This window comes from Ischnura elegans, chromosome 8, assembly GCF_921293095.1.
Source record: "Ischnura elegans chromosome 8, ioIscEleg1.1, whole genome shotgun sequence".
NCBI lineage: Eukaryota > Metazoa > Arthropoda > Insecta > Odonata > Coenagrionidae > Ischnura > Ischnura elegans.
Genome location: NC_060253.1, coordinates 96,621,792 through 96,647,546, shown reverse-complemented (window position 1 = coordinate 96,647,546; position 25,755 = coordinate 96,621,792). Strand labels below are relative to the sequence as shown.

At 35.6% G+C, this 25,755-nt stretch overlaps 1 protein-coding gene across 10 annotated transcripts in view; it reads left to right on the top strand.

The window, feature by feature from the left end:
• The window catches only part of LOC124163323 (protein lap4-like), a 377,957-nt gene that overhangs the window by 243,527 nt on the left and 108,675 nt on the right, over positions 1 to 25,755 (top strand). For 9 of the 10 annotated variants that reach the window (XR_006865750.1, XM_046540145.1, XM_046540144.1 and 6 more), the window contains exons 3-15: positions 3,029 to 3,107; positions 4,004 to 4,093; positions 4,642 to 4,762; positions 4,869 to 4,943; positions 5,088 to 5,305; positions 5,419 to 5,552; positions 5,648 to 5,759; positions 6,329 to 6,549; positions 7,796 to 7,917; positions 10,286 to 10,408; positions 10,547 to 10,588; positions 13,224 to 13,313; positions 14,981 to 15,148. Coding sequence is in view for 9 of the 10 variants with exons in the window: in XM_046540145.1 (XP_046396101.1) it covers positions 3,029 to 3,107; positions 4,004 to 4,093; positions 4,642 to 4,762; positions 4,869 to 4,943; positions 5,088 to 5,305; positions 5,419 to 5,552; positions 5,648 to 5,759; positions 6,329 to 6,549; positions 7,796 to 7,917; positions 10,286 to 10,408; positions 10,547 to 10,588; positions 13,224 to 13,313; positions 14,981 to 15,148 (1,595 nt within the window). In the remaining variant the exon portion in view is untranslated. The remainder of the gene's footprint in view (positions 1 to 3,028; positions 3,108 to 4,003; positions 4,094 to 4,641; positions 4,763 to 4,868; positions 4,944 to 5,087; positions 5,306 to 5,418; positions 5,553 to 5,647; positions 5,760 to 6,328; positions 6,550 to 7,795; positions 7,918 to 10,285; positions 10,409 to 10,546; positions 10,589 to 13,223; positions 13,314 to 14,980; positions 15,149 to 25,755) is intronic. The other variant, XM_046540142.1, reaches the window with a different exon arrangement.

Genomic DNA, 25,755 nt, shown 5'->3' with positions numbered 1-25,755 from the left:
GTAGCAAAGTATAACCTGCGATCGAGAAATCGAGTCGAGTTTTATGACGAATTACTTTGAATATTAAGGTTTAGTGTTCATTCTTTTGTTTTTTTGCGCCAATATCGATATTGTAGCTTACTCATCCTACAAATGTGGTTTCCTTAAAGCTTGTCTTCTGTGAAGCGCCCTGCTTTTGTGTGTGTACTGGTATGTTTTAAGGAGCAGTAGCTGAAGTTTATCGATACAGGTTACTTCCTGGAAGTCAGTTCAATGAATGGGAGGCAGGTTGAGATTGATTTCAAATGAAATAGATCTTGTTATCTATTGTTTTACTAACAAAAAATCGGAATGACTAATGTAGCCTTCCAACGTTTTTGATCGCTGTAGTTGTTAATTTCGTAGAAAATTATTGAACGCCAGAGAATATTTTTAGTTGCATTTTCTAATTGTGAAGTAATCCTTTGTTGGAAACTCTGAATTTATTTGTAATAAATATAATTTATTTTCGTGCATTTTTTTCTCATCTTCTTCAATCACAATCTTAGCGTATGCATCTCGATTCAGTGGCGGATCCAGGATAGTGACAATGGGGGGCCTGGTGGAGGGTTTGGCGGGGTTGGCTCTCAGCAATAATGGGGGTTCGAACAAAAATACCATTCCATCTAGAGTTAATTGGGTAACCAGGGGGAGCTATATCCCTCCCCTAGCCCCCCCCTCTGGATGCGCCACTGTCGCGCTTTGAACTATTTTGTCGTATGGTACACGTGGCGACGCGTTACGCCTCCTTAGTCCATAAGTTTCCGTCAGAGCTATTTATATTCTTGACGATTTTCTGTATGGGTCGTCATTCTTATTTGACTTTTACTCAGGATTACGCGAAAGACTTGATGTTCGGGCGTAGCTGTGAAAAATGCGTTCATGTATTTACTTAAGAGGACGCATCACTCCCGCTCGACCGATCTTTTTTCGTGACGTATTACATCTTTCAAATTTACACTATCATCTTGAAATTTTCAGGTCATATACAATAGAGCGTAATGGGCATTTCCGTGTCTCTCTTATTCGAAAATTCTACCACTATATTTTCTCATATGTAATATTTTCAAATTCCTGTTGCTGGCAAACATTGGCCTAGGTCTGTTTTATACTCCCTGAAAATTGCAAAACGTAAATTTCTAAAGAGTAATCCGACGCGAAAAATGACAAAATACGGTCGATTACGTTGTCAGATTGTTGTGATGAGCACTCGGTGACCTATCGTGCACACCATTTCGCCTGAGTCACCGAGGAAGTGTTTTGTTGAGCGAGGCAGCAAGCCTCAATGCTGAGGCTTCCCGTCGTCATTTGCCTCCAATTGAGAGCTCCATGCAGAGTCCCATTGTGTATAATTCCCTTCTAATCGTTCCCCCATAGTAGCAGTTCTCATGGTGGGTACCACCAACCCATTGGGAGCATTCTTTTGAAAAGAAGCCACGGGGTCTTTGACTCATCCTGTGCATACCAGACCGTAGTGAGCAGTGGAGGGCCTAGGGGTTCAAACCCCATCCCCCAAAATGCTCTGGAGACAAAGTTTTAAAAGTATTCTCTCCAACTGACCTGATCCCCACTCAAAAGTACCTCCACAGGTGAAAGCTACTGATAAATTTTTCTGGGTGTCCTTGTGTGCAAATGCAGAAATTTACTCTCTCCCTGTTTTTAATTAAAAAAAATGGAAAGAAGTATTTTTTTAAACTCACTTTTGGTCTTGCACTCTGAGGTTATGCTATGTAATATTCAGTTATTTTGTGGTAATATAGGTGAAATCTTTGTTTGTGCCCATGATCAGGCTCTCGGTATCTGCCGTTTCATCAATATAGGGCTTTCCCATTGTCTTCGGGTTTTGTAACACTGGTGATTAATACTTTGCTGTTCATATCAGTGACGATGGCTGTTTTTGGGAGTGTATGAGGCAGTTCATGCCGTTGATATGTTGGAGATGACCGGTTGAAGCTTAATAGTTCATGTCCTACCAAGCTCATGGATGTAATTCTAAAAGGGGGTCAATAAATGATTTTTTTTCTTTCTTTGGTTTTTTAACCTCTCTGTTTTTTTAATTAAAAGGAAGTATTGAGGTTCATTTTAATATAATTTAAAGTGATCACACAGGCAAATGTAATAAAATTGCTCAATTAAAAATAAATCTGTCTGTGCAGATAGAGAGGGGTCCCGTCTCAGCAAAAAACAACCTTCCCCTTAATTACCCTGGCCCAGTGGCTTAGGGAGGGATACAGGGGTTCCGAACCCCCCCACGAAATATAAAAGAACACTTACTTTGCATCTTAAAAGAAAACCAAATATTGTAAACTCATGAATTTATAAAATATTTCTTTAAAAAATGAAGTTTTTTCGATTATGAAAAGTGTTCAAATTAGTTTAAAACGCTCTACTTGGTACCTTGTTTTTAAAAAATGTACTCCCCTAGTTTTGGAGCCCCTTGAACAAAATTCCTGGCTACGCCACTGCCTGTGCTTGTAAGTTGCTGTTCTATTGTAAAGTTAAACTCTGCAGAATGTGTGGTGTAAGTTAATAGACACAAAGCGGTAGCTGTGTTAACATCAGTATTTCAATGTGAAGGTTTGGATAAGTGAAGGTTACTCTAACCCCAACCTTAGCCACTGGTTATGAATTTCTCACCACAAATTAGGAGTCATCATGTACAATGGAATGAGTGATTTTTTTCATCTAGTCATTATTTAGGGTAAACTTCAGTTATAAGTTATAATTTATTTAGGCACTGCATGAAAAAAGTTACTTTACACGCAGTCATGTGCACGAGTGCAAAGTTAAATACACCAAAGAATGAAGTTTGCCATAAAAAAATATTTGACTTAAAATTGATTGCTTGAAATTTGAAAACAGTGTATGTACAAGTATGAATTTTTAATTCCATGCAATGGTTTTCTATCGCATGTTGTTTTGTTTTTGCTCTTTCATCATATGTAATTGCTCATGCATCCAGAGTGAACTCTTGAAGTCTAACATTCATTTTCTTATTATTTTATCACAGATATACCTGACATCCCTGAATCCATAAGGCATCTAAGAGCACTACAGGTGGCAGATTTTAGCAGTAATCCTATTCCAAGGTAATATAAAAATAGACACCACTTTATTGAGTGCCTATTAGTAAATAGCCTCCCCATCTGAGTTTCTCATCAATGGAGAGCAATTTTAATGTTGCTACTGTATTGTCTCACAATTAGCCACATTTTGCCACACCAATTCTTAATTTTGTCTTGATTTGTTGACTTTATACCCTCCAGCTTATAGAATTATTTATAATTTATTTTTTGTTTCATTCACTGTGCTCATCTAATTGGCAGTCACTTATCCCTTCACTGCTTTTGCTGGAGTTATTCATAGCTGCCACAACTCTCAATTGCATTATATTTTATGTGGCCTAATGATCTTGATTATTATCATGCGGACATTATTATGACATATTTAAGAGGTTGATGATGCAATTTGTGAATTTTACTGTATTGAACCTCATAATGTGAGTTGTGTTTCCTTGAAATTATTTACATTATGATCCTGAAGAGTCTAATCCCAAAAAATTTGGATGACTGGTCATAGTTGAGGCTAAATTTATCTACTATTTTGTGAATTTAATGCCATTTTTTTCAAATGCATCAAAAGTTGAGGTAGAATAGTGTCCAAAAATGAATTTGGGAAGTCTCTTTCCCTTGTCATGATTGAGACTCAACTCTGGTTTAGTCCGAAATATTTGATTAAATTGGTTAGCTTATGCAGTAGAAATTTCTTTTTCCCATTTTATGACAAATATGTCTCCATTAATGTCAATGGTTCCTTTTCTGGAGATACCATTGATTCATGCTAAAACATGCGTGTAGTTTTTTCTGGGCTTCTCTGAGGAAGCCTCTGGAGGGAATGCATGCTAGACTTATACATCCCTGCGACTTGAATAAAATTTTAGTTTTCTCCTTATTATTTTTTAATGCAAAATTTTTTTTTTTTTCAGGTTGCCTGCTGGATTTGTTCAGCTGCAGAGTTTAACTAATTTAGGTTTAAATGACATGTCATTAACAAGTCTTCCTCCTGACTTTGGCTGGTAAGCATAAATTTAAAATGTCATTGCATATATTGATATTCATTACTCTATTATTCCAGTATTTTAAAAACCTCTCCTTGAACATGGTTAAATGTGAAATATGGCATCCTACCTAGTACTCCATAATTTGGAATACATTGCTTTTCAGTTTTAGAAATAAACTGTGGTTTGTGTGCATTTTAAGAAACTAAGAAGTAGGTAATTTTGCCATTGAAAGATGGATACTATGCCAATAGGGTAACTTGACTGTTTCCTGTACTATTCCAATTTACTATTTTACTCGCAGGAGAGATTCTCTGATTGAATAGTGCTTTAGCTGAATATAGCTTAAATACGTAATGTTATTTTCAAGGAAAGGGGGAAATTTATTATTTGAATATTAAGGTTTTCAAGTCATTTATTATTATTACTTATACTACTTACTACATGGTGTTTAAATATTCAAATATTCTTGCATTCCCATAATTTACCAAACCTCATTTCTAATTTATAAATAAATTTTTTGTTGCTAAAGTTATTTTAATTAATCTATTTTGATGTCATCTCAGTCTCACCAGCCTGCAATCATTAGAATTAAGAGAAAATCTTCTCAAAAGCCTGCCGGAGTCGTTGGTCAAATTATCAAAATTGGAAAGGCTAGACTTAGGAGATAATGAGCTGGAAGAACTGGTAAGTTAATTTCACCTCTAAGAGTTGGTTTTAGTACATGTATATTTTGACCATGGAGGTTACTTTATCTCATTTTGCTACATGTATATTCAATTATTTTTTCCAGCCCATGCATATTGGAATGTTGCCTGCCCTGCAAGAGCTCTGGCTTGACCATAACCAACTTTATTGTCTTCCCAATGTGAGCTACTAATGAATTCCATCCTTTTTGGAACCAGTTCAATTTCACCTTAGTTTATTCTAGCGTTTTTGGTTGAATTTTTAACTGTTGAATCTTGTAAGAATAATTGTTAAAATCTGATCTACCTCTTCATTTAATTTTCAGGAAATAGGAATGTTGAAGAAACTTACGTGTCTGGATGTTTCTGAAAACAAGCTAGAGGGACTGCCAGAGCAAATTGGTGGTTTGGTATCTTTAACTGATCTCCATTTGTCTCACAATCAAATTAGCTCAATACCTGATGGAATAGCACAGCTCACAAGGCTATCAATTTTTAAAATCGACCAAAATCGATTGAATTGTTTGAATCACCATATTGGCAGGTACTTCAATTTCTAAAGAGAATCTTCAGCCTTTGCAGGCTTGAATATTTTATGGACTGTTTAGGTGTGCACCTTGTATAATTTATCTAAATGGACTCATCACTTTTTTACAGTTGTCATTCTCTTCAGGAGTTAATCTTGACTGAAAATTTCTTGGTGGAACTTCCAACCACTATTGGGCATTTAACAAAACTTACTAATTTAAATGTTGATCGAAATAGTCTTCAAAGCCTCCCCTCTGAGATAGGTACGTTCTGTTGACTTCAATCTTGAAAGTCATCTAATACCTCTAACTTATATTTTAGACCATATGTAGAAATTAATGTATTTATTTTTATTTAGGCAACCTTTCCCAACTTGGTGTCCTGTCATTGCGAGACAATCAACTCCAATACCTGCCCACAGAAGTTGGGAACTGCAAAGAGCTCCATGTTCTTGATGTCTCTGGAAACAGGTTATTATTTTTACGTATAGTAAACATACAATCTGTTAATGTATCTGTGAAGTCAATCGTAAGGAAGCTAAGTAGTCATTATTCCATTGTTAGGTTTTTATTGACCCTTAAAATGGTGCTTCATTATCTAATGTAAGTTTTAGGGTTACCCTATATGCTTTTTTTCTACTCTTTTGGTAAAATTTCCAATTTATCCTCATTAAAAAGCAAATAATATGGAAGAACATCTCAAAACTTTCTACTCCTATCATTTGAGTGCTGAGATAGGTAGATGGCTTCATAATATTTTCAATGATTGTTTGGAGCATGACGTTTCCCTTTAGTCTACTGATATATCATTAACTTTCAGTGGGGTTATTAAAAACATTATTAATATGCTTTCCTTACTTGGAATAAGTACATAATTATGTGTAGAAAATTGTTTATGAGATGTGCTTGTGATCCTTAAGTCTATGTTGGGATAATAAACTCCCCTTTAAATTTGCCTTAATTCATGAACATGAATGAAGGTAAACTTGCTTTAATATTGGTAAAATAAACTATGTATTTATAAAATAATTAATTTTCAGGCTTCAGCATCTTCCTCTCTCCTTGGCATCATTGAACTTGAAAGCAGTGTGGCTCTCAGAAAACCAAGCGCAGCCTCTCCTGACATTCCAGACGGACCATGATGAGGTCACAGGAGAGGATGTTCTCACTTGCTTCCTGCTTCCCCAGTTACCACCTGACCTACCACCCCAAGCACACCCATCTCACTCATCACTGGGAGGAGCAGGTGGAACCAGCAGCGGTACGTGTTGCACCTCATTACTCATAAAATTGCACGATTATACCCTCAGAGCATGTCAGGTTCCATCATCATAAGTCATCAATCTAAAGATTATATTGATGCAGTATATATTAGAAGGCTACTCAGGTTTCCCACTGGGTCAATTTTGACATGGCTGCTGACGCATTGGAAACCGAGTCGGTTCCCATCTTCTGGGCTGATGGATCCATTACCTTCGTAAGCTCTGAAGATGGGAACCGACTCTGTTTCCTAAACGTCGGCAGCCATGCTAACATTTACCTAAAGGGAAACCTGACATGCCTTCCAAGATGCTATTTGACTGCAAAACAACATAGAATAGCGGTCTGACAAAGCTCTCTACTCTGCCCTCCTATCTGCTAATTTTTTCTTAATTAAATATTTTTTCATCCTTAAAAACTTGTCCATTGTAAGTCATTTGGGATTGTCCTGTAACTTTCTTCCCACCCAATTGTTCTACCATGACAATTTTTCCCATCTTAGAGTTTTTAGAACACTAACCCATGATGTGGCCGAGCAAGTTGCCTCCATCTTCTTCTTAGCGTTTTTAAAATACTTCTCTTTTTTTCCTGCTATTCTTGACTCTCTTCATCATTACTTTCTCAGTCGATCCATTTTATCTTTATCATTCTTGGATAACACTACATTTCTTATGCTCTACTATTGTGGAGGACAATTTAAATATTCTATCTTCTCAGCTGCATATTCTGTGGTTGAATTTCATGAGTTAGGCAACCATCCATTCTCTGCATATCCAATCATTTCTGAAAAATGTTTTCCTTTTGTCTTTTTTTATATCCTATCTGATTCTTTACTCTGCACTTCGTTTTAATAATCATGTAGTGCGTATTTTCTAATAATACCTGCTGCATTCACTTTTCAGAATGACTGTGCATGTTCTCATCCAAATCATGCTGCAGCCAATGTTAATACCTTTTTTTAAATGGATAATCAATAAAAAATATGCTGCTAGAGAGTTAATAGAAGCTTCGTATAACATTAAGAAAAATTGTGTACTGAGTATAAACACAAAAAAGTACCTGTGATAATTGATGAGACAAATTTATCGATATTTGAAGAATTTTTGATAAGATAAAACATACTTTAACTCCCCTTTTAGCAGTGTGACAAACGTCTTGTCAGTGTTCAAAAATAGTTTGAATAACTTTTTTTTGTTAACTATCTTTCACGGTATATTTTGGTAAAACATTATTATTTTCCTTTTTAGGAATGGAAGTTAGTGACGAGGATGAAGAGGACGAGGAAGATGAAGACCCAGAAGCCTGGAAAGAAGAGTCAAGGACTCATTCTGTGAAATTTACAGATGAGTCTAGTGAAAACAAAGGCGGAGTAAGTACATGAAATAGTAATTAATGTGCAGAAAAATTAATGTGTAGTAATCAAAGATGGTATCACGTTGCATCTTGATGTTGATATGCTTGACAGCCTCTTTTTTGTTAGTCTCTACGAATTTTAATATGAAGATCAAATCCTATAATCTATAATTCAATTAATTTCCTTTTGTATGTCAGACCGTAATTGCATTGTTTTAGACATGTTTTCATTTTCTGCAGAAATTTTTTTTGTTGAATGCATTTGTTTACTTCGTCGGCAGTTCTGACTAATTTGCTTTGCAGCATGAAGGACATCATTAAAGCATTTTTTAGTAACATTTAGCTAGCAAATAGGCTTTTTGATACTTCACCATTTTCGCTGAAAAGAAATATTTTCTTAGGATATTACAAGGAATAATAGAACTGTGGAGGATGAAGAATACACAGTATGAAACAAATTCTTTTAAGTCATAAATTGCAAAGAATTTTGTCCATTGCTTTGTCAATTATGATACTACTGTCAGTAAAATAAGCAAGACACCCGAGTTGGAGGGGCTCTGTTGTCTAAATGGGATAATCAATTTCAATGCAACAAAAAGCTAACGATAGAGAGTTTATTTCACCGTTGGATCATTTACCACAAAATATTTTTTGGCACTGTTGTGTGTCATAGAATGTAAGTAATGCAAGCACGTGGATCTTACATGTTAAATGTGAGCAGTATATTCAATATCATTTGATAGTTATTCTTGTTTTGAGCTCTAGTTGTAGCTTCTGCTCTGCCTAACGAGGCAGGCCAAAACAAAACAACAGAAAAGATAAAGTCTCTCAAAGCCATGCGCACTTGCCATATCGTGCATCGTGACGCACAGTACCCTGGCAGTATATGAATCATCCACTGGCTGCTTCAGCTGAGTCGGTGGTATCCATGCACCTCTTTTCTCCTCCGTCTCCCATGACAGAGCTGCTGCTATGCGAGTTGATAAATATTAAGTAATATGTGATTCTTAAGTGTATGAAAGCGCGTTGGATATATCTGTGAACGACTGCCGGTGAACGAATGCATTGGGAGTTTTAATAATACTTTATATTTTAGACAGTCAAATTAGTTCTTTATATTTCCTGTTAAATTATTACTTGTTGAACTTCATTAACAAGGCACATCTAAATTTTTTTAAATTAGCGTAAGCTTTCTTTTTATTTTTAATTTACCCAGAACATAGTGAGGGGTAATCTTTCCCGCCGGTCTTTCACGGGTACATTAATGTCGAGGCCAGGTCTTATCTTTACCACTGGCTAGCCCTCTGTGCTCCAACACCCCCTCACGAGGTGGGTGATCAGCCTTATGTTCATTACAGAAAATCTTACCAACCTTTAACAATCAAAGCCAAATGATAAATTTAAAATTAGCAACTGATATGAATGACCCTATGTTGCCGGTCTTAAAAAATTATGCTAACACCAACGCTGGGTTTATATGCTCCCTTCTCTGCTGGGTTAGGGTTACCCTCTTTTGCAAATCCCTAACCTTCGAAATGTACCAGTCATTTATAGAAATTATAGGTCTAATCCTACCCAATTCCTAACTTATTATATGACTTATTATCGTTAAAAAAGTATATAAAGCTGTTGCAGTGAATTTAAAATGATTTCAAATCTACAAAGAAATACAAAACGAGTGAATGACTTGGAAACCATTTTATTCCATGTTGGCAACTCGATCTCACAATCTCCACTAGCTCTGTCACACCTTTACTCCACTAGATCACCGCAACTGCTTACAGCGGTACATATTATCTTACAAAAAATACAAATCAACGGTAAAAACTGAGGCAACTACATAGTAAATGCACACGAAGTAATCATTAAATCCAACGTAAATTGAAAGGGAATGATCAATTCGCAAGTAACCTCTCCCTCTGAGTGAATTTATCTTCATGAGCAAACAAAATATTTTCAGTGAGTGACCAAAGAAAACAGAATGAGTAAGGCAAACTAAAATTTCTCAAAAAGCAGAAGTGGCACCATAAACTTTGTCCTAAAACTTTTGAAAGTGACTGTACAAACCATTGCACTCTTGATCAAAGTCAGTATTATGGACTAGAATGGTCAGAGGTGAAGAAATTTATTGATCAAATCAATGCTGCTTAATATTTGAAATTCATTCACATACCCTTTTAATGTCTGATGTTGTTTAATATTATAGGTTTTGTGTTTTAAAAAACAAATTTTTAAGTTATAGGAGCCCTTTTTAGGTCAGTCATGTATGTTGATTAGAAAGCATTTTTTTTATTTTATTAGAACATTCATACAAGCCACAGATATACAGTTTCCACTAAGAAATTACTTTTATTTTTTACTAATTAATTTTCACTTTATTGCAGACTCCATTCGTGAGGCAGAACACACCTCATCCAAAGGAACTTAAGGCTAAAGCTCAGAAACTTTTCGGTAACCCAACGAAATCACCCAAGAGTCCAGATGGGAAAGTTGCTGTTGAGGCAATGGTAAGTTCATTGAAAAGAGTGATGTGGGGAGCCCCAGTGGAATGGGGAGTTCTTTGTGAAAAAGTACTTGGACATAATGAGTTCCTGCAGTTTATAGAATACAGTGATATTTATGAGTTTCTCTCTTTCATTTGTTAGAAGTTCATCGTGTATTTTTACAAATTGGCACGAGTTAAAACTGTGAGTCTATCATTACAATAATTTTTCAATCCATATGTGGACGTTTGTGTGCTAAGTGACTTCATACCAATATCTTGTAGTTGTGCTTGGATGTTTCCACTAACTTAGGATGCTGATAATAATGCATTTATGTGAAGTTATTTTGCTCCGTAAACAAAAAATGAGGTTGATCTAAAGTTTAGAACGGTCAATAAAGAGGAAATAGTATCTAAACCAACTGCAGGGGAACTCCACTTTTTCTAAGCAGATAGTGGTAAACACTAGTAATATGTGAGATAATTCTTATATTTATATGCCGTCACAGATACTTAGGTTCACTTTTCATGTACATATGTATTTTGTCTTCATATGTTTAAAAGATGAATCTTTTTTTGATATTTAGTGTTGACAGTGTAGATACCCAAGGAAATAGTGGGGACCCCCTGTATTTTCTGTTCATTCCCATGACTATGCATGAGGGTATGTTAATTATTTGACAGCTCCAATCAAAATTAGGGCAAGTGAATCTTGGTAGAAAAGATTTGTGGTTAGTATTTTCCTGCATCATGCCATTTTTCTCTTGTTTGTGTTAACTAGGAACCTAAAGAATATCTTCTTACCTGGCAGAAAACTTAATTGTGAATTATCACTTAAAATTAATGACACTGTCTCTTTAGTGCCTAATACGCTAATCATTGCACCGCTTTTTACTACAAATCGTCCATTTGGGATGATGCTTTCAGTTGTGATGTGTCCAGTCGTAAGCAAAATCAAGTCAAAAGAGCTCAAAGTTAATCATTCCCTCCAGTCTTCTACAGCAATAGTTCATAAATTCATATGTATACTGTTATATTCTTTTGGCACTTAAACAATAAAAATTACATATAATGGTTTGATATGTTCATCTTATTTTAACTCTTTGAAATCATTTTGTTCTCTTGGAAGCTCTGCAGATGATGCATTCATTACTATAGAAGTAACATAATCTATTATGTTCCTTGTTAACACCCAATGACATACCTTTGTGTCTAATTAGGTTGCTATCATTCCTCTGGAAAGTGCTCTGCTAGCTAGACTAATGAGGTGATCACTTCTGACCTGGCAATTTTTTTATGGTGTATGACATGAAAGTGCTATTATCTGATGCATGAAGTGTGACATAGTGAGATGATGTTACTTCAAGCATCATGCCTTTAGTGTCTCTCCCTTTTGTGGCTGCGTTAATGTAGATAGCCCAGGAATGTTGATACTCTTCTCCGAGCTTTTTTTTCTGTAGCCTTCATCTTCTGAGTCTTTTCTGCTGAAATGCATCTGAATGAAATACTATGTTCTTGAAGGTGAAGTTGATTATTCTTGTCTGTTCAATAAGAGTCTGAAACTTAGCAAAGAATTTTAAATGTATAGTGGATATAAAGAGTCCTTGCTTGTCCCATATGAATCGTAAACATAATTCTTTATAAATTGAATAAATAATTTAGTGTAGGAATAATAAAAAAATATGAGTTTAAATCAATAACAATGTTAAAAATATGCATGTATACTAATAGTATAGGACCGGTTGACGATTCAATATTAGGAATTAATTAATATCCAGTCCTTATAAGGAATAGGGCTTTAGCAGCATTTCATAATATTCCAGATTATGTAATTAAATTCACTACCATTAACCTTTAATGCTGGTGACTTTTTATGGAATTACTTAAAGTAGTTTCTGTTAAAGTTTGGAATTGCTTTCTTTTCAAGTTGTACTCAGGTAGTCAATTTGATTGACTTGATTTACAAATAGGAAGCATGACACACACATGACATGATCGTGATATCTTCAATGAAAAGATACCATTAACAAATTGTAAGTGAAAAGTTACCATTAACAGACATGTCTGTAAGTTAGACATACCTGAAGAATACTACTTATTGTGGTTAGGAATTGAATATTGTCCGCAAACTTTGGGTAAGAGAAGTTTTTTCCATTTCACACATCTGAGTATAAGCTCATCTGATTGTGAGTCCTGTTGAAGGCGGTGACCTTCATTTGTGCCGTCTGTTTTGCACCCAATTTTAGCCAGAATTTGGACTTGTTTTAGTCTTTGAAATGAATAGTTGAACTCATGTTTAGGAAAAGTTGAACAAAATCACATTGGATGTGTGAATGAAATAGCTTTGAAAATGGTTGTTTGCTCCTTATAGCAGAATGGGAACCAGTCTACTTATATTTTCTTCGAAATGTGCCCTTCAATATTTAGGCCTCACCCATGTGTCATTAAGTAACACTTTCATTTGGAATGACAAAACTGTAGAGTTATAATTTTTGGTAAACCTCGATATTCATTACTTTTTTATTCTCCTTAGTGATTTCGCATAGAAACATTTGGCATATTTCATTTCACTCATGTTTTCTATCACATCGTGCATTGATTACGAGTGTTTATTGCCTAAATAACAATAAAAACTTAGGTTGATCAGTGTGAGAAAAACTCTTCATATTCGATCAATTATGATTCCCAGCATAGACTTTTTTATCCATCCTACCTTGTTGCGCCAAAGATAAAATACTTTATTTATTCCCTTCATATTTTTCTCTTCAGGCTTCAGATTAAAATGAGAAATCAAGCTAAAAAAATTTCTGGTGACCACTTGTTTTATATTTCTCTTGCAGGAAAGTGAAAAGTCAGAACCAAGACCCAGGGAGTCTGATTCAGAAGCAGAAAGTGGACCACAAGTGACAAGTCAGCCAATTCAGCAACAGGTAATTAATTTTTTGAATGGCCAAATTAGTGATGAATGACTTTTATTATTAGTGTCCAGATGATGTTAGCTTTTTTCATTCTGATGTTGATGTTATACTAGCGTAAGTAGTGCTTGGTTCCAGTGATGTTGGGTTCAGTCATGAAAGGAGGTGAATGTGGAGTAATTGGAAAATTCCACATTTACGAAAATACTTGAACTATTTTTTTTGGGGAAAATTTCTTGTATAATTATAATGTTATCAATGTAGCGGACTTGGCTTCAAGTCTTTCAAGCTCATTTGAAAAATATGATTATCCATGGCTACAGCACTTTCTTCAATGTTTTTCTTCATTCACTTAAAAATTCATTAAGGATAGGGTTTTTGTCATGTGTGAGTCATTCGAAATTATCTAAATATTGAAGTTGTATGCTTGCTGTGAGAATCTCCTTTTAAGTATAGTTTTAGTACTCTTTTATTTGGCAATCCATTTCCACTTAGAAACTGTTGACTCTTAATTTAAATGCTGGGCCTACTATTGATCTTTATTTGAACATATTTTGGGGGCATAATAATCAGATAGTTAGGTACAAAATATCCTCATTTGTATTAAATAGTCACGTATTTATAATTTGTTGCAACTGATGTGTATGAATTCGTCAACTACCCTCTATTTATTTTTCAATTTCCCTGCTCCATTTTTTACTGGGTCAGTAGAGCATTCAGCCATGTATATATGACAAATATCTAGTGTATGTCATCAGTTTGGGAGATTAAAAATCATTCTTTGTTTTAGTTTTGGAAATAAATGAATTTCTTCTTCAGGGCTTCTTAGAAAGAATCATAGAGGGTACAACACTATGTAGCCGTAATCTATGTTGTCCTGAAGATGGCATACATTAAATTCCAAAACATTGGCAAAGAAGGATTTTTTAATCACCCACACTGACTACCTACACCCAATATTTTTAATGGATGTATTCGAATGAGGAGGTCAAGCAGGAATATACTGTATTCCACCATGGCATACCCTTACGTAAAAGAAGCCATTATCAGTAAAATGGTCAGATAATGGATAAAGGAGGGGTTGTAAGAAAGTTGGATGGAGAGCATTACATGTACTGAGATTAGAACAAAGTTCATGTTTAAATTCTCAGTTAGAATCTTTACCTCCATAATTATGTCATTAGGTTATAAAATAAATTATCATCCTGAAAGTGCATATCCATTGATTTACTTACTTCCATTAAAATAAATTCTTACCATGTTTGACTTTAGGTCAATTTTGGATGGGTGACTTGGTTATTTTTCAGAGTTTCTAATATTTTTTTCACTGGATTACATAATTTAATATGCAAAATTTTGATGTACTGATAAAGCGCAGAGGTAATTATTTGGTAACTTCTGCTTTACCTAATGTAATGAAATCCTTTCTTTGAAACAGCAGCTGTTATCCATTTAACTTTCTTTCATTTTGCATTATTTTTACTTTTATGCCATACTGCTGTATGCTTGTATGCTATATTTCATGTGCAATTTTTTTTTATTCTTGATGTATGCCAGGGTATGATTCAGGCATAAGATAGTGAAAGACTTACCAACCAATATTTTTTCAACAAAGTGAGTCGTAATGATTGATAGTCATAAAGTAGGTGTTTTCTTAACTCTACTCTGCATCTGTTTTCTAGGCTCCTGCATCTGAGGAAGGAGAAGACTCGAGCAAGGAGGTGCAGATTGTTTCATTGGGCTCCTCAGCAATTCCAGGCAATGTTGTCGTGAATGAGGAAGCCACTAATGGAACTCAGGAGAGTGGGGAGGATGAAGATGAGGAGATAGAATCTGGGGACCACATACAGGTATTGGATGGACGTGTTTATTTTGTTGTGACCGAAGTTCATTTAACTTTTTGTGCATTTTTGAACCATTTCACCTCACGTCGTGAAAGTCAGGTGAAAGGGGTGAAGAGTTTTCCACCTGTCTGTTGTGCATGGTAGGAGGTGATCTAGAGTAGAGTCAAATCTAACAGTATATCCCTTTTCCTATTGTGCCTAAACATTTTGCGTGTTAGTGTAATAGACCCCCAAGTTTTTCCGCACTAAAGTTTAAAACACAGGAGTGACTCTTGTGTGGTCCTATCACATGGTAGTGCAAAACCAGTCGTGTTTTGTTCTCTACTACTGTAGTAAAATATTGTGTGAATATAGACAACATAGGGAAAATATTTTTATGAAATACTTTCTTGGTGTATATGTCTGCTCTTGGAATCTTTCAGAATCTCTCAAATCTTTTGATGTTCTTTCATTTCTTCAAGCAATGTTTTGCACCAATACGAAGTGGTAAATTTGAAAGTTTTGGAAGTTTATTCAATGGTTTATGATTTAATACTGATTTCTCTAAAGTAAACTCTCATCATACCCTAATTATTTTCGTAAACACTGTTTGGAAATATATTGATAAAGGGGAAATAATGTTAGCTTTCACTGTGATTTTTACATAAGCTATTGAATTTTTCAGATTTAGTTTTACATGGGATAATTTTCTTGTCTTCACTTTGCTTCCATAGTAATTATCTGATCAACATTTTTATGCACTGGAAATTAATGAGATACTTTCAGATTACAATAGTTTTTTAGAAGGATTTCTCAAAGATAAATTTTTTTGAAGACTATAACATAAATTTTCAATGTAAACCAAATTAAAACCAGTGAAACATATCTTCAGATGGTCTTCTACATCTACTTTAATTGATATAAAATTATACTTTTGCAATTGGAAACTAAAAATTGATTGATAATGCTTTCATTGTTATAGAAAAAAACAGAATTGTCTTTCCTTGCGTGTTGCTTGTAGGATGTGAGAGTTTTAAGTATGAAACATTTTTACGTCCAAGAATTAAGTCATGAGACTAATCTTTCTACTTTAAATGAATGAGTTTTACATTTTCTGAAGTGACTGAATAAGATAAAAGTAATTTAACCATCGAATTGAACAATAGCCATTGTGTCATCTGTAGCTTTCCTTAGTTTCCTTTCTGTATTTCAATGAATCATCCTTTTTCTATTGCAACTGGTAATGTAAAAAGTTGGCCCTCTTAATCCATGCATTCTTGGAGATTGATTGTTCTCCTTAAGCCCTGGTATGATGAAGGTATACCTATGTTCTGCTAATTGCTGAATTAATTCATAGTGACATTCCCTTATTGAAGTTGTTGGCAAGTGACCCCTGTTCTCCTTTGAATGACCCTTGTAGCCGTGTGTTTAGAACTTATGATTCATCCATTACTCACTCATCTTTGTTTAACCTGGCATTCAGTGGGATATCAGCTTACTGTGAGGTGAACTTTAGTGATCAACTTTGATGCTTACATTTATACAATTTTAAGGTTGATTTTGAAAAAAATAGCTTTTATTTGAAACGATTGCTCTCCTTCAAATTTAAATAGACAAATTAGGAGTTTATTAAAAATCTCAATTTTTTAGTGTTATAAAATTAGGGAAATACCACATTTTTTAAATGAAGTACCTCTTTTATTACTAACTGAATTGCTTCTTCTTTCCCCTTCTTCCCACCCTTCGTCACAACTTTTGTTGAAATTCCCACATCTTACTTATTTTGTTAACCAATTACCAATTTTTACTGCATCAAAATTTACTTATGTTTTGCTACAATTTTTTATCTCCTCAAATAATGTTGAATCATTTTTACTGGGGTAAAATTGTAAAATTTCAATTTATTTTTCAATCTCTTAAATGATGCATGGTTATGAATTGCTGTATTATTTATCTTTATCAATTTTAAATCCCCGTGATAAATGCATTTTTTCATACTTCAATACCTTTGATTTAAACAATATCTTCTTTCAATTTCTCCCCTTTTGATTTTATATCTTTGACATTTCCGATGCAAACGTATTTTCTTTTAAATATTTGTTGGTGTTATCTTCTGCCATTCCTTTTTTTTCGTCAACCACTTTTTCTTTTGCATTTTCTTTGTATTCCCGTTATGCCATCCATAAATTTGTGGACGATTGTCTTCCATATTTTTTTCTCTCTTTATTTTAAATTTCTTTACATTGTCCTCTATAAATTTTTTTTCTGTGGCCATCTTTCTCTCCTATGCCAATTCCTCCTAATTTCATCATTGGCTCGGCCAATGCCACCAACCCCCCTCTCCCCAATTGCGGCACGAAGGGTGAGAAGCACGTCGGATTTAAGGTGGAGGCGGTGGAGGAAGATGAGGTTGATGACGATCAGGATGACAATGATGACGATGATGATGACATTGATGAGGATGATGACGTTGTGAGCGATGAGGGTGGGGAGGATGGTGGGGGAGGGAGTGTCGAGAAGGGTGTTGAAGGGGGGATAAAGGGGGTGGCGGGCAGTGGGGGGAAGAGGGCTAGTGGGAAAAGGGTTAAGGAGGATCGACCCAACAGACTACACCGAAGGGACACCCCTCACCACTTGAAGAACAAGCGAATACTGGCAGACAGGGGCTCCCTTGACCGGCAGAAGGTGGAGTCCATCATCGCTCAGGTATTGGCAAGAGTCTACACTAGATGTCGCAATTCAGATGTACTCCTTGCTTTCTCTTTTATTGTTCCTTCTCATTAATTTTGTCCTCTTTTGTTGTCTTTTTTATTACTCATCTACATCTGTCTCTTCCTCCCCCCATATCCTACATATACTCATTCTTCCCACTGTCTCTATGTTGCTGTTGTGGATGTAGGCTGGTTTAGGTTTTGGTGAATATGTGGTAGGCTCATTGGGATTTTGTCTGGGAATATTCAACATCATTACTCGTTCATGGTTGTGTTTGGTTATAGTTGAGTGTCCAGTCGTAGTGTATTCAGGGTTTAATTTAATATTTATTATTTTTTCTCCGGTGGTTATGTGTCCTTTTAATGTCATCATGCTTTTCTCGTTTGTTGTTGGATGTCATCTTACATTGCATGCCTTTCCTTTTTGCAAGTGTGCGATCTCTACTGTGTAGGGTCAAGTTCGTAGGTGTTTATTAACATACTTTTGACTGTCTTTCATCTGCATGGTGTTGTTTTGTTTGTTATGATGTAGTTTTTTAGGCGGTGGATGGCCTATTCTGTAGTTGCATTATAAGTTCTGCTGAATCGGTTTAAATATATATCTTACACCTTTTTATCACCTTGTGTGAAATCTTATTGATTACAGTGTTTCTTCTTCATTCCATTGAATTTTTTCTTTATTTCCATATCGAATCTTTTTTTTGTGGATATTGTCAATTATGAAATGTGGCAACAACACTTTACTTGGATACCTTACTATGTAGTAGAGATGGGTTGGTTCCGGTTCTTGGTACTGCCGGTTCTTGGCCTGTGGAACCGGTATTGAGAACCGATCGCATAAAGTCGGTACTTTGGAACCGGCTCATTGCGGTGGCGAGGATTTGAATTTGGTGCCGAAAGTTGAAATGGTTTGCAACGTATTCAAAGCCAAGAAGTGAGAAAAAGGTTTAAAAATGCATACATTACTTTCCATTTGCATGGCGTCCACGTTTTTTTCCTTTGAGAGTTGCTCCCTAACATGCACATTTAAGGATTCATCAGTTTGTTGCTCAAGCCAACATTGTAACATTTCCGTAGCCGTGGTCGCTTTCAAACGAGCTGACTTTTTGCCTGCCGCCGTCCACGGCACAGTACCGTTCTTTCAACTTACCATAGGTCTGTCAAACAAGTCGATTTGCACAGTGGACGGCATGGCATCCATTTCAATCCGGCCTGGTGATGCAGTGCCTCCGGCGTGAAATAAAGACAATGCTACATTGAGGCCACTTTCAGACAGTACGACTTATCGCAGGCCGCCGTTCACGTGAAATTCAGGTGGCTTTCAGACAAGACGGCTCTCTGCAATGCCATGTGCCGTGCCATGAACTGCGCCCAGCAGAAAATCGTTTCGTCTGAAAGTGGTCTTACGATTGAATCATGAACATATACAGTAATTCTTCAACAAACGAGTAAGATGCGTTCCGAGAGCTTGTTCATTAGTTGATAAACCTATGCCAGGCATCGAAAAGTAAGGCTTTCCTGAAAAATGCAACACTGCATTACAATTTTGCGTTAACTCTCGGCCGCCCAGTTTATCCATGGTGTCGCTGTACACGCATGTTGAGCAGTTTATTGTTGTGGTTATAAGAACTGTGACAGTGAAGCATGCGAATAAGTTGTCAGTTATGATAACAATTTAATCTACATTGAAGAATACAGAATATATTTCGAAACAACTCACAAGTTACAACACATTAACACAAGATGTCGCCAGAAGTTGAGGGAGTTTCACTATTGATCCTGCTGCTATATGAACTATCTATGCAGTATGTAAACTGTGCTCCAAGCATATTTTGCACGGCCCTTCAAAATCGGCATCGGCCACTACTGTTATTAATTAACGTCTCTTCAGTATTGTAGGCAATATTTCTGCCAAAGAAAGAATAGATAGGGCAAAAATTTTGAGTTTTTGAAATTAAAATCTGGAGAAAGAACCAGTGACTGTCTGATGTAATGTGACTTATTGGTCGATCATGCATTCTTTAACACGGTGTTATTTAAAACTTTTACTTGGCAAATAAAATTATGGCTCCAGACTGTCTTAAGTTTTTTTACAGAGCTTTCCTGCTAATTTACATCTTGAGTGAAATTATTTTTATTCACTTATTGTGGTTGTTCGTTTAAATTTGCTATTAATTCAGATAATAATTGTTCATCCTTGGAACCAAGTATTGAGAACCGGAGCGGTATGAATAACCGAAAAAATTTCGGAACCGACTCATCCTTACTATGTAATATTTGTGGAAAGTCCTGAAATATCATTTTTTAGTGTGATGTGTGTGGTATATCTTTTATAAAGATTTAACTATCACATTATTGTGATGATCTTCAATTATAAGATTTTTAATTTTGAGAAACTTTCAAAATCTGACTTTCATTGCAATACTCAGTTTATCTCCATATACAATAGAGGCCGGGCTAATGAGTGTAATAATTGGTTTTACCTTGTCCAAAAGTTTGGCGGAAAATATCTATCCTGATTGAGAACATTAGCATTGTTGCAAGCTTCCGATATACATTACAATATAGCTGCTGAAAGTCAGTTGGGATTTTATTAACCTATCTGGAAAAATCTGCCTCAATTTGTTTGCATTAACATGGTCTGTTTTAATTCAAGCTCTGCGATGTCAAGTATCCTGAAATTTTCCCAGTTGTCCATTTTCTTTATAGTTGACACAGGTATAGCAAGCAATTATCCATTGAGAAGTTGATTATATACCTAAAAGGTGGTGTAAAGAGCTTCATGATACAGGTGTATGCTACATGTATGAGGCGTTCAGTTATTTTAACTACTTATTGTTAACTGACAAGTCTATTAAGGTAGATATTATTCTTCTTGTTTTAATATTTCTTGTTGATAGTGGCTTTCTTTATTTATAGTCTTAAATTCATCTGTGGTCAATAAATTGAAAACACTCAGTTTTAATTCAGAAGATTTAGTGGTAGCATGAGTTAGAATATTTTTTGTTCAATAAAGATGGTTGGCTACATCTTTTTGCATTTGATGGGTGAATGATTGTAATTGTTGTTTAGAAGCCTTCAGCCTTATTCATCTGATTTGGCATTCATGACCTGTACTGAATTACAGCACATTCCCGATTATCCGGGACAAATAATCGGAAAACACGGATAGCCCAAACTTTCACTGAAATGTCTTTGAATGTTCATAATTTACGTAAAACAAACAATATATTATTATTTATGCAGGTAATCTGTTATTTTAGGGTGCTTCCCGGACTCATTGAAAGCTTTTTTCGCCAGTTCACAATCTTTTTAGCGGCGATAACATGGTTGTACTCGTATTATTAATGCTCCATGTAAGGCCTGGTTTCGAAAACCACACATCCGTGGCTGTGTGATCACGAATACAGAAAAGTGGTTTGCGCGAATGCTTCAAAACCACTGCTCGATGTAGGAAACTACACCGTCAGGCACCACACCACATAGTCGCGTTTCGCACAAGTTGCCCGGGTTGCAACTGCTGCACGCTGTGTATCCATGAACAAGGAGCACGGTCGCGAACTGCGAGGCTTGGAAAACAGGAACACGGTGCTCCCGTGAATGCAGCTAGTGTGCGATCTCTTTCATTTTACGAAGGAGATTCGAACGGAAATAATAAGCCCTGTGTATCCTAGCATTAATGCAGTGATTCCCGTGATTTTGCATCCAATTTTTTAAATAATGATCGCTAAAAATATTGAGCGAGAGTGAAAATCGTGCACTGATAATCTGCAACACGGATATACAGCAGCCGGATAATCAGGAGCCTGCTGTATATCCAGGTATTGGTTTGTATTGAGCTTATACACTGAACATTAGGGCAATTATTTTATTCTATAATCATCGTCTTGCTATTGAGTTCCTCCTCTATTCTGATGATTACTTAAAATTGCAATCCTCTTTTAATTCCTCTATTAAGTCCCCAGACATGGTCTCGTAAATATTTGCTTGCTTTCCTGTCTTTGCATTACACATTATCTGGATGCTCTGATACTTGCATCTCAAGTTAGTTGATTAGTTACTTTCACTAATAGAAATATCGGGTGGAAAAATAACTCTGGTAGTTTCGTAGCTTTCCTCCTTAGTAATTGCATTTCCGAGCGTCCAGTGAAACATTCCAGTGATTGAATATGTGATGATTTTCAAGCACATCAACTTTCCTTTATTACCTTTCTTTATACCCTCCTTGAAGGGATTACTTTAACTGAATTTGGTGATATGCCTTAGTGTATAGGTGCAAATGAAGTGTACAATATTTCTTTGTACCTTACTGTACTTCTAAAACGTTTAAAAACCCCAAAGAATATTTATTTCACTCATCTTAGATCTCAAAATGTTTTTGGGCCAAATCATTATGCATGGTAGCCCAATGAAAACTTTCGTTAAAGAACAGGTGGGAAGGAAGGACGGCAGAGGTAGGTCTCGAACAAGGTGCATGGAGCAGGTGATGAAGGATCCAAGACAGAACATTTATTTAGGTGTTAAAAGGATAGGTGATGGAATTGAGTGGAGATCTGTATCAACCAAATCCTATGATTAATGACTGTTGATGATGATGAAAATGTTTGTGACGTAGACTTTTTATGTGTTCTTAAGAAATATGTCTCGTAGCTTCTAACTTCATGTGTCAGAATATCTTGAAACTAGTTGTCTAGCCTATGCTGGCTGACTTCATGGCGTCTTAGCCATAAATCCTGCCTTCCTAGGGCTAGTTTCCAGTCTCACTTTGAAGATAACTCTCTCAACCGATTTTCAAAATACTTTTGCCATCATGAATTATGTAGTTTGCCCTTTTCACTTGTGTTGTAATGCACATTTTTTTCTAATTTTACTTCCTAGCTTTTTAATTTTATTTAATCAAAAAGTAGGTAGCCTGTAGTTGCCCTGTTGTTTGGTTCCTTGTGTCTTCTCCACTGCTTCTTTGAGCCACCTTTTTAGTGTTTAAGAAAACAGTATGTATTTGATCTCTTCTTTCTTTAGTAAAAATGCCAATTCATTGCAGTATTCTAATCTATTTGTCAGTTAATGGTTTTATTTATGAGCATATGAGTGTAGTGTAGTTTTTGCTTTCATTGTAGCTCCTACACATAATTTTAATGAATTTTTTAGACATTTATTCATATTCATTTTCATTACTTGCATGTAAGGAGTTGCTTTCTTCTGGTTTTCAGAATATTTTGTCAGTATCAAGGAAATTATTTTGTGTAAAGATTATCTTGGTCATGATGCCTTTGATATTTATGGATTTATTGAAAGTACATTATCAAAAAATGAACATCATTCATACTTCTTGTTCAATATGTTTTGATTGAATAGTACTGTAAAAGTACGTGTAAGAGGCGCACTCCTATTTGAGCATCGAAGCTAAAGAAAAAAAATGTTGCTACATTTTTTTATGCTATCGCACGGTGTTGCAGACGTATGCCTGGACTTTCAACAGTTATCAAAATTTCCTCTTTCAATACTAAAAATTTACGTAGCATTTTTTCAGCTAAATATACACTATATGTATGGTGCCTTTTCTGTTTCTGGTGCCAGCTTCAATTTTCCCAGTTTCTTGAGGCCAAATGCTAGGTGAGTCATCATCTGAACCCGAACATATCTCGATTTTTATGACATGCACGAGGTTCTAAAAAGAATCATACCTAGCTCAAGTTAGTCAAGTTAACAAGTCACGTTAGACGTCATCATCAGGTGGACCTGTGTGTGCCCATGTGAAGTGTGTGGACCCATCATGTGAAAGCACAAAGTTCTTCTTTTTTAATTTAATTATGAATCGCTTTCACCAAGTTACGCCTCAAACAATCAATTTTACAAAGATGTATAGTAAAAAAAAAGGCTACTAATATTCAGCACAGTCCAAACAGCACAATTTCAGAAGAAACAAGCATAGCATGAGTGCATTCAAACAAGACGAGATGGACTGGAAACTTCAGGCAGCATAAACTGCATATATCACATTGCTGCACTTTTGCCTCTTCACTTTGAAGGCAAGGACATCACATGCAATATCGGATATGTTCTTCCCTTGGTCCTTTGCTGGTAGCCTCGTTGCTTGAAAGACGGAGGGAGCACGCTCCTTCCCCTCGACCTCTACTTCAGCGCTCTTCACTTATAATTTAAGGGGTTATTTTGTTATCTCGCACTTGTACATTGATTTAATTCGCCTCTTTTATTGGTAAATTTCCACCTTACTTCAGAATGTGCATTTCAGGGACAAGTCACTCATTTTAGAGATGTGGTTGTCTTTCTGCTTGGGCAAGGCTTCCGTGCAAATTAGGTTGAAGTCATGGTTAGACTTTGAGTGGGGGCTCTGAGTTCTCATAAATGCACAGTATGATTCAGTCTTGTATTGATATAATTAAATAAGATAATTAATTAGTTGCTCTCATGCTTTCTTGGCCTGCATTTTTGCATGTCTGAGGGCTAAAGTTTTATCGTCAGTTCATTTCGGGTCAGAAGTGGAGTTTTAGAGTCAGGAGTGGAAGTAAATGTGTTCTAATGTGGTGGTAGTGTCAGTCATTCCCAGATGTTTTTACTGTTGAAGCATTGTAAAAACATTTGCCCATTGAATTATTCAAAATATGCTTAAAAAATTGGATCAAAAAGTTACGATATTCATGGACCATTAATACAGTGATAACAAAAATATTTCTAACTCATGTTACCCATCAATCTATATAATCCGTTTAAATATTTTAATAGGCAGCCCAGAGTTTATAGTGTACATAACTGTTTTCATTTTTCCTAGTTTGGGTACTCAGAAACAAGAGCAGTGGTAGTTCAAATTCAAAAGTGTGTTTAGAAAATTTTTATTTTCTTCTTTCATCATCTATCTGGATTCCTTCATTGTCATATTTGTCTTTAGTGTCGACTAATTCTTTGTAGTGAACTTCTATCACTTTGTACTTAACTTACTTTTTTTCTATCACCCCTCAAGTATTGGATTTGAAATAAGGCTATTGATTGCCATTTCTTCTTTTGTGCCAAAGGTGACCGGGCGTGGTGGAGTGCTCCTTCATTTATATTCTAAGTGAGATACAGACAGTGTTTGAGAGTTATTCACAATACTTATACATACATACCTATATCATGTCGTAGGCATAAAAAATATAAATTGAAGACAAAGTCAACAATAAATAGCTATCAAATAGAAATATGCAATTAAAGTATTGCTTTAAAAAGTGAACATGCAAACATAATCCATAGCTGTGAAAGAAAAATTATGACCAGGAATTTTATCTTATCGCTGAAGAGGAGACATCAAAACTAAGTTGGGAAGGCTTCTGTAAAGTGCTCTAGATATATATCATGTCTGAAGGGGGTAATCTACTTCTATTCTTCATTGAGCTCGCTTACCAATTTTTTTTTGTGTTATGTATTGTGATAGAGTGTAAAAAATCAAGAGACCTGTGTCCTTCCATTTCGCAAACCCTTTCACAAATTAGTTGATGACATCATGAAGTCCTGCCGAGTTCTCTCACCTCTTACTCCAATACTCCTTAGCCTCATGCATTGGTCTCAAATGGGTCATTGTTGATCACACTCTTCTGAGCTATTTCTTCCCCTAATGAGCAGTTTGCCCTAAACAGTTTGATGAGCCGTCACTCTAATGATTTCACCTTCTCGTCTCAAGTGGGTGGAAACTTTTTCCTCATTTTATTTTATAATTATGAGAAAATGGCTTGGCGAGGAAGATTTTTTTTTCATTGTAATTTATCTCTGTTTTGTCTACCCAATCCTTTTAATGCACTGTGATTTTGGGTCCGAGTAAACATTCACTCACGTCACATTTGCTTCAGACAATACCAATTCTCTCTCATTTTCATGGTCTCTTTAAGGGATTTCTATGAAACCAACTGGCATCCAATTGCTTCTTTAGCA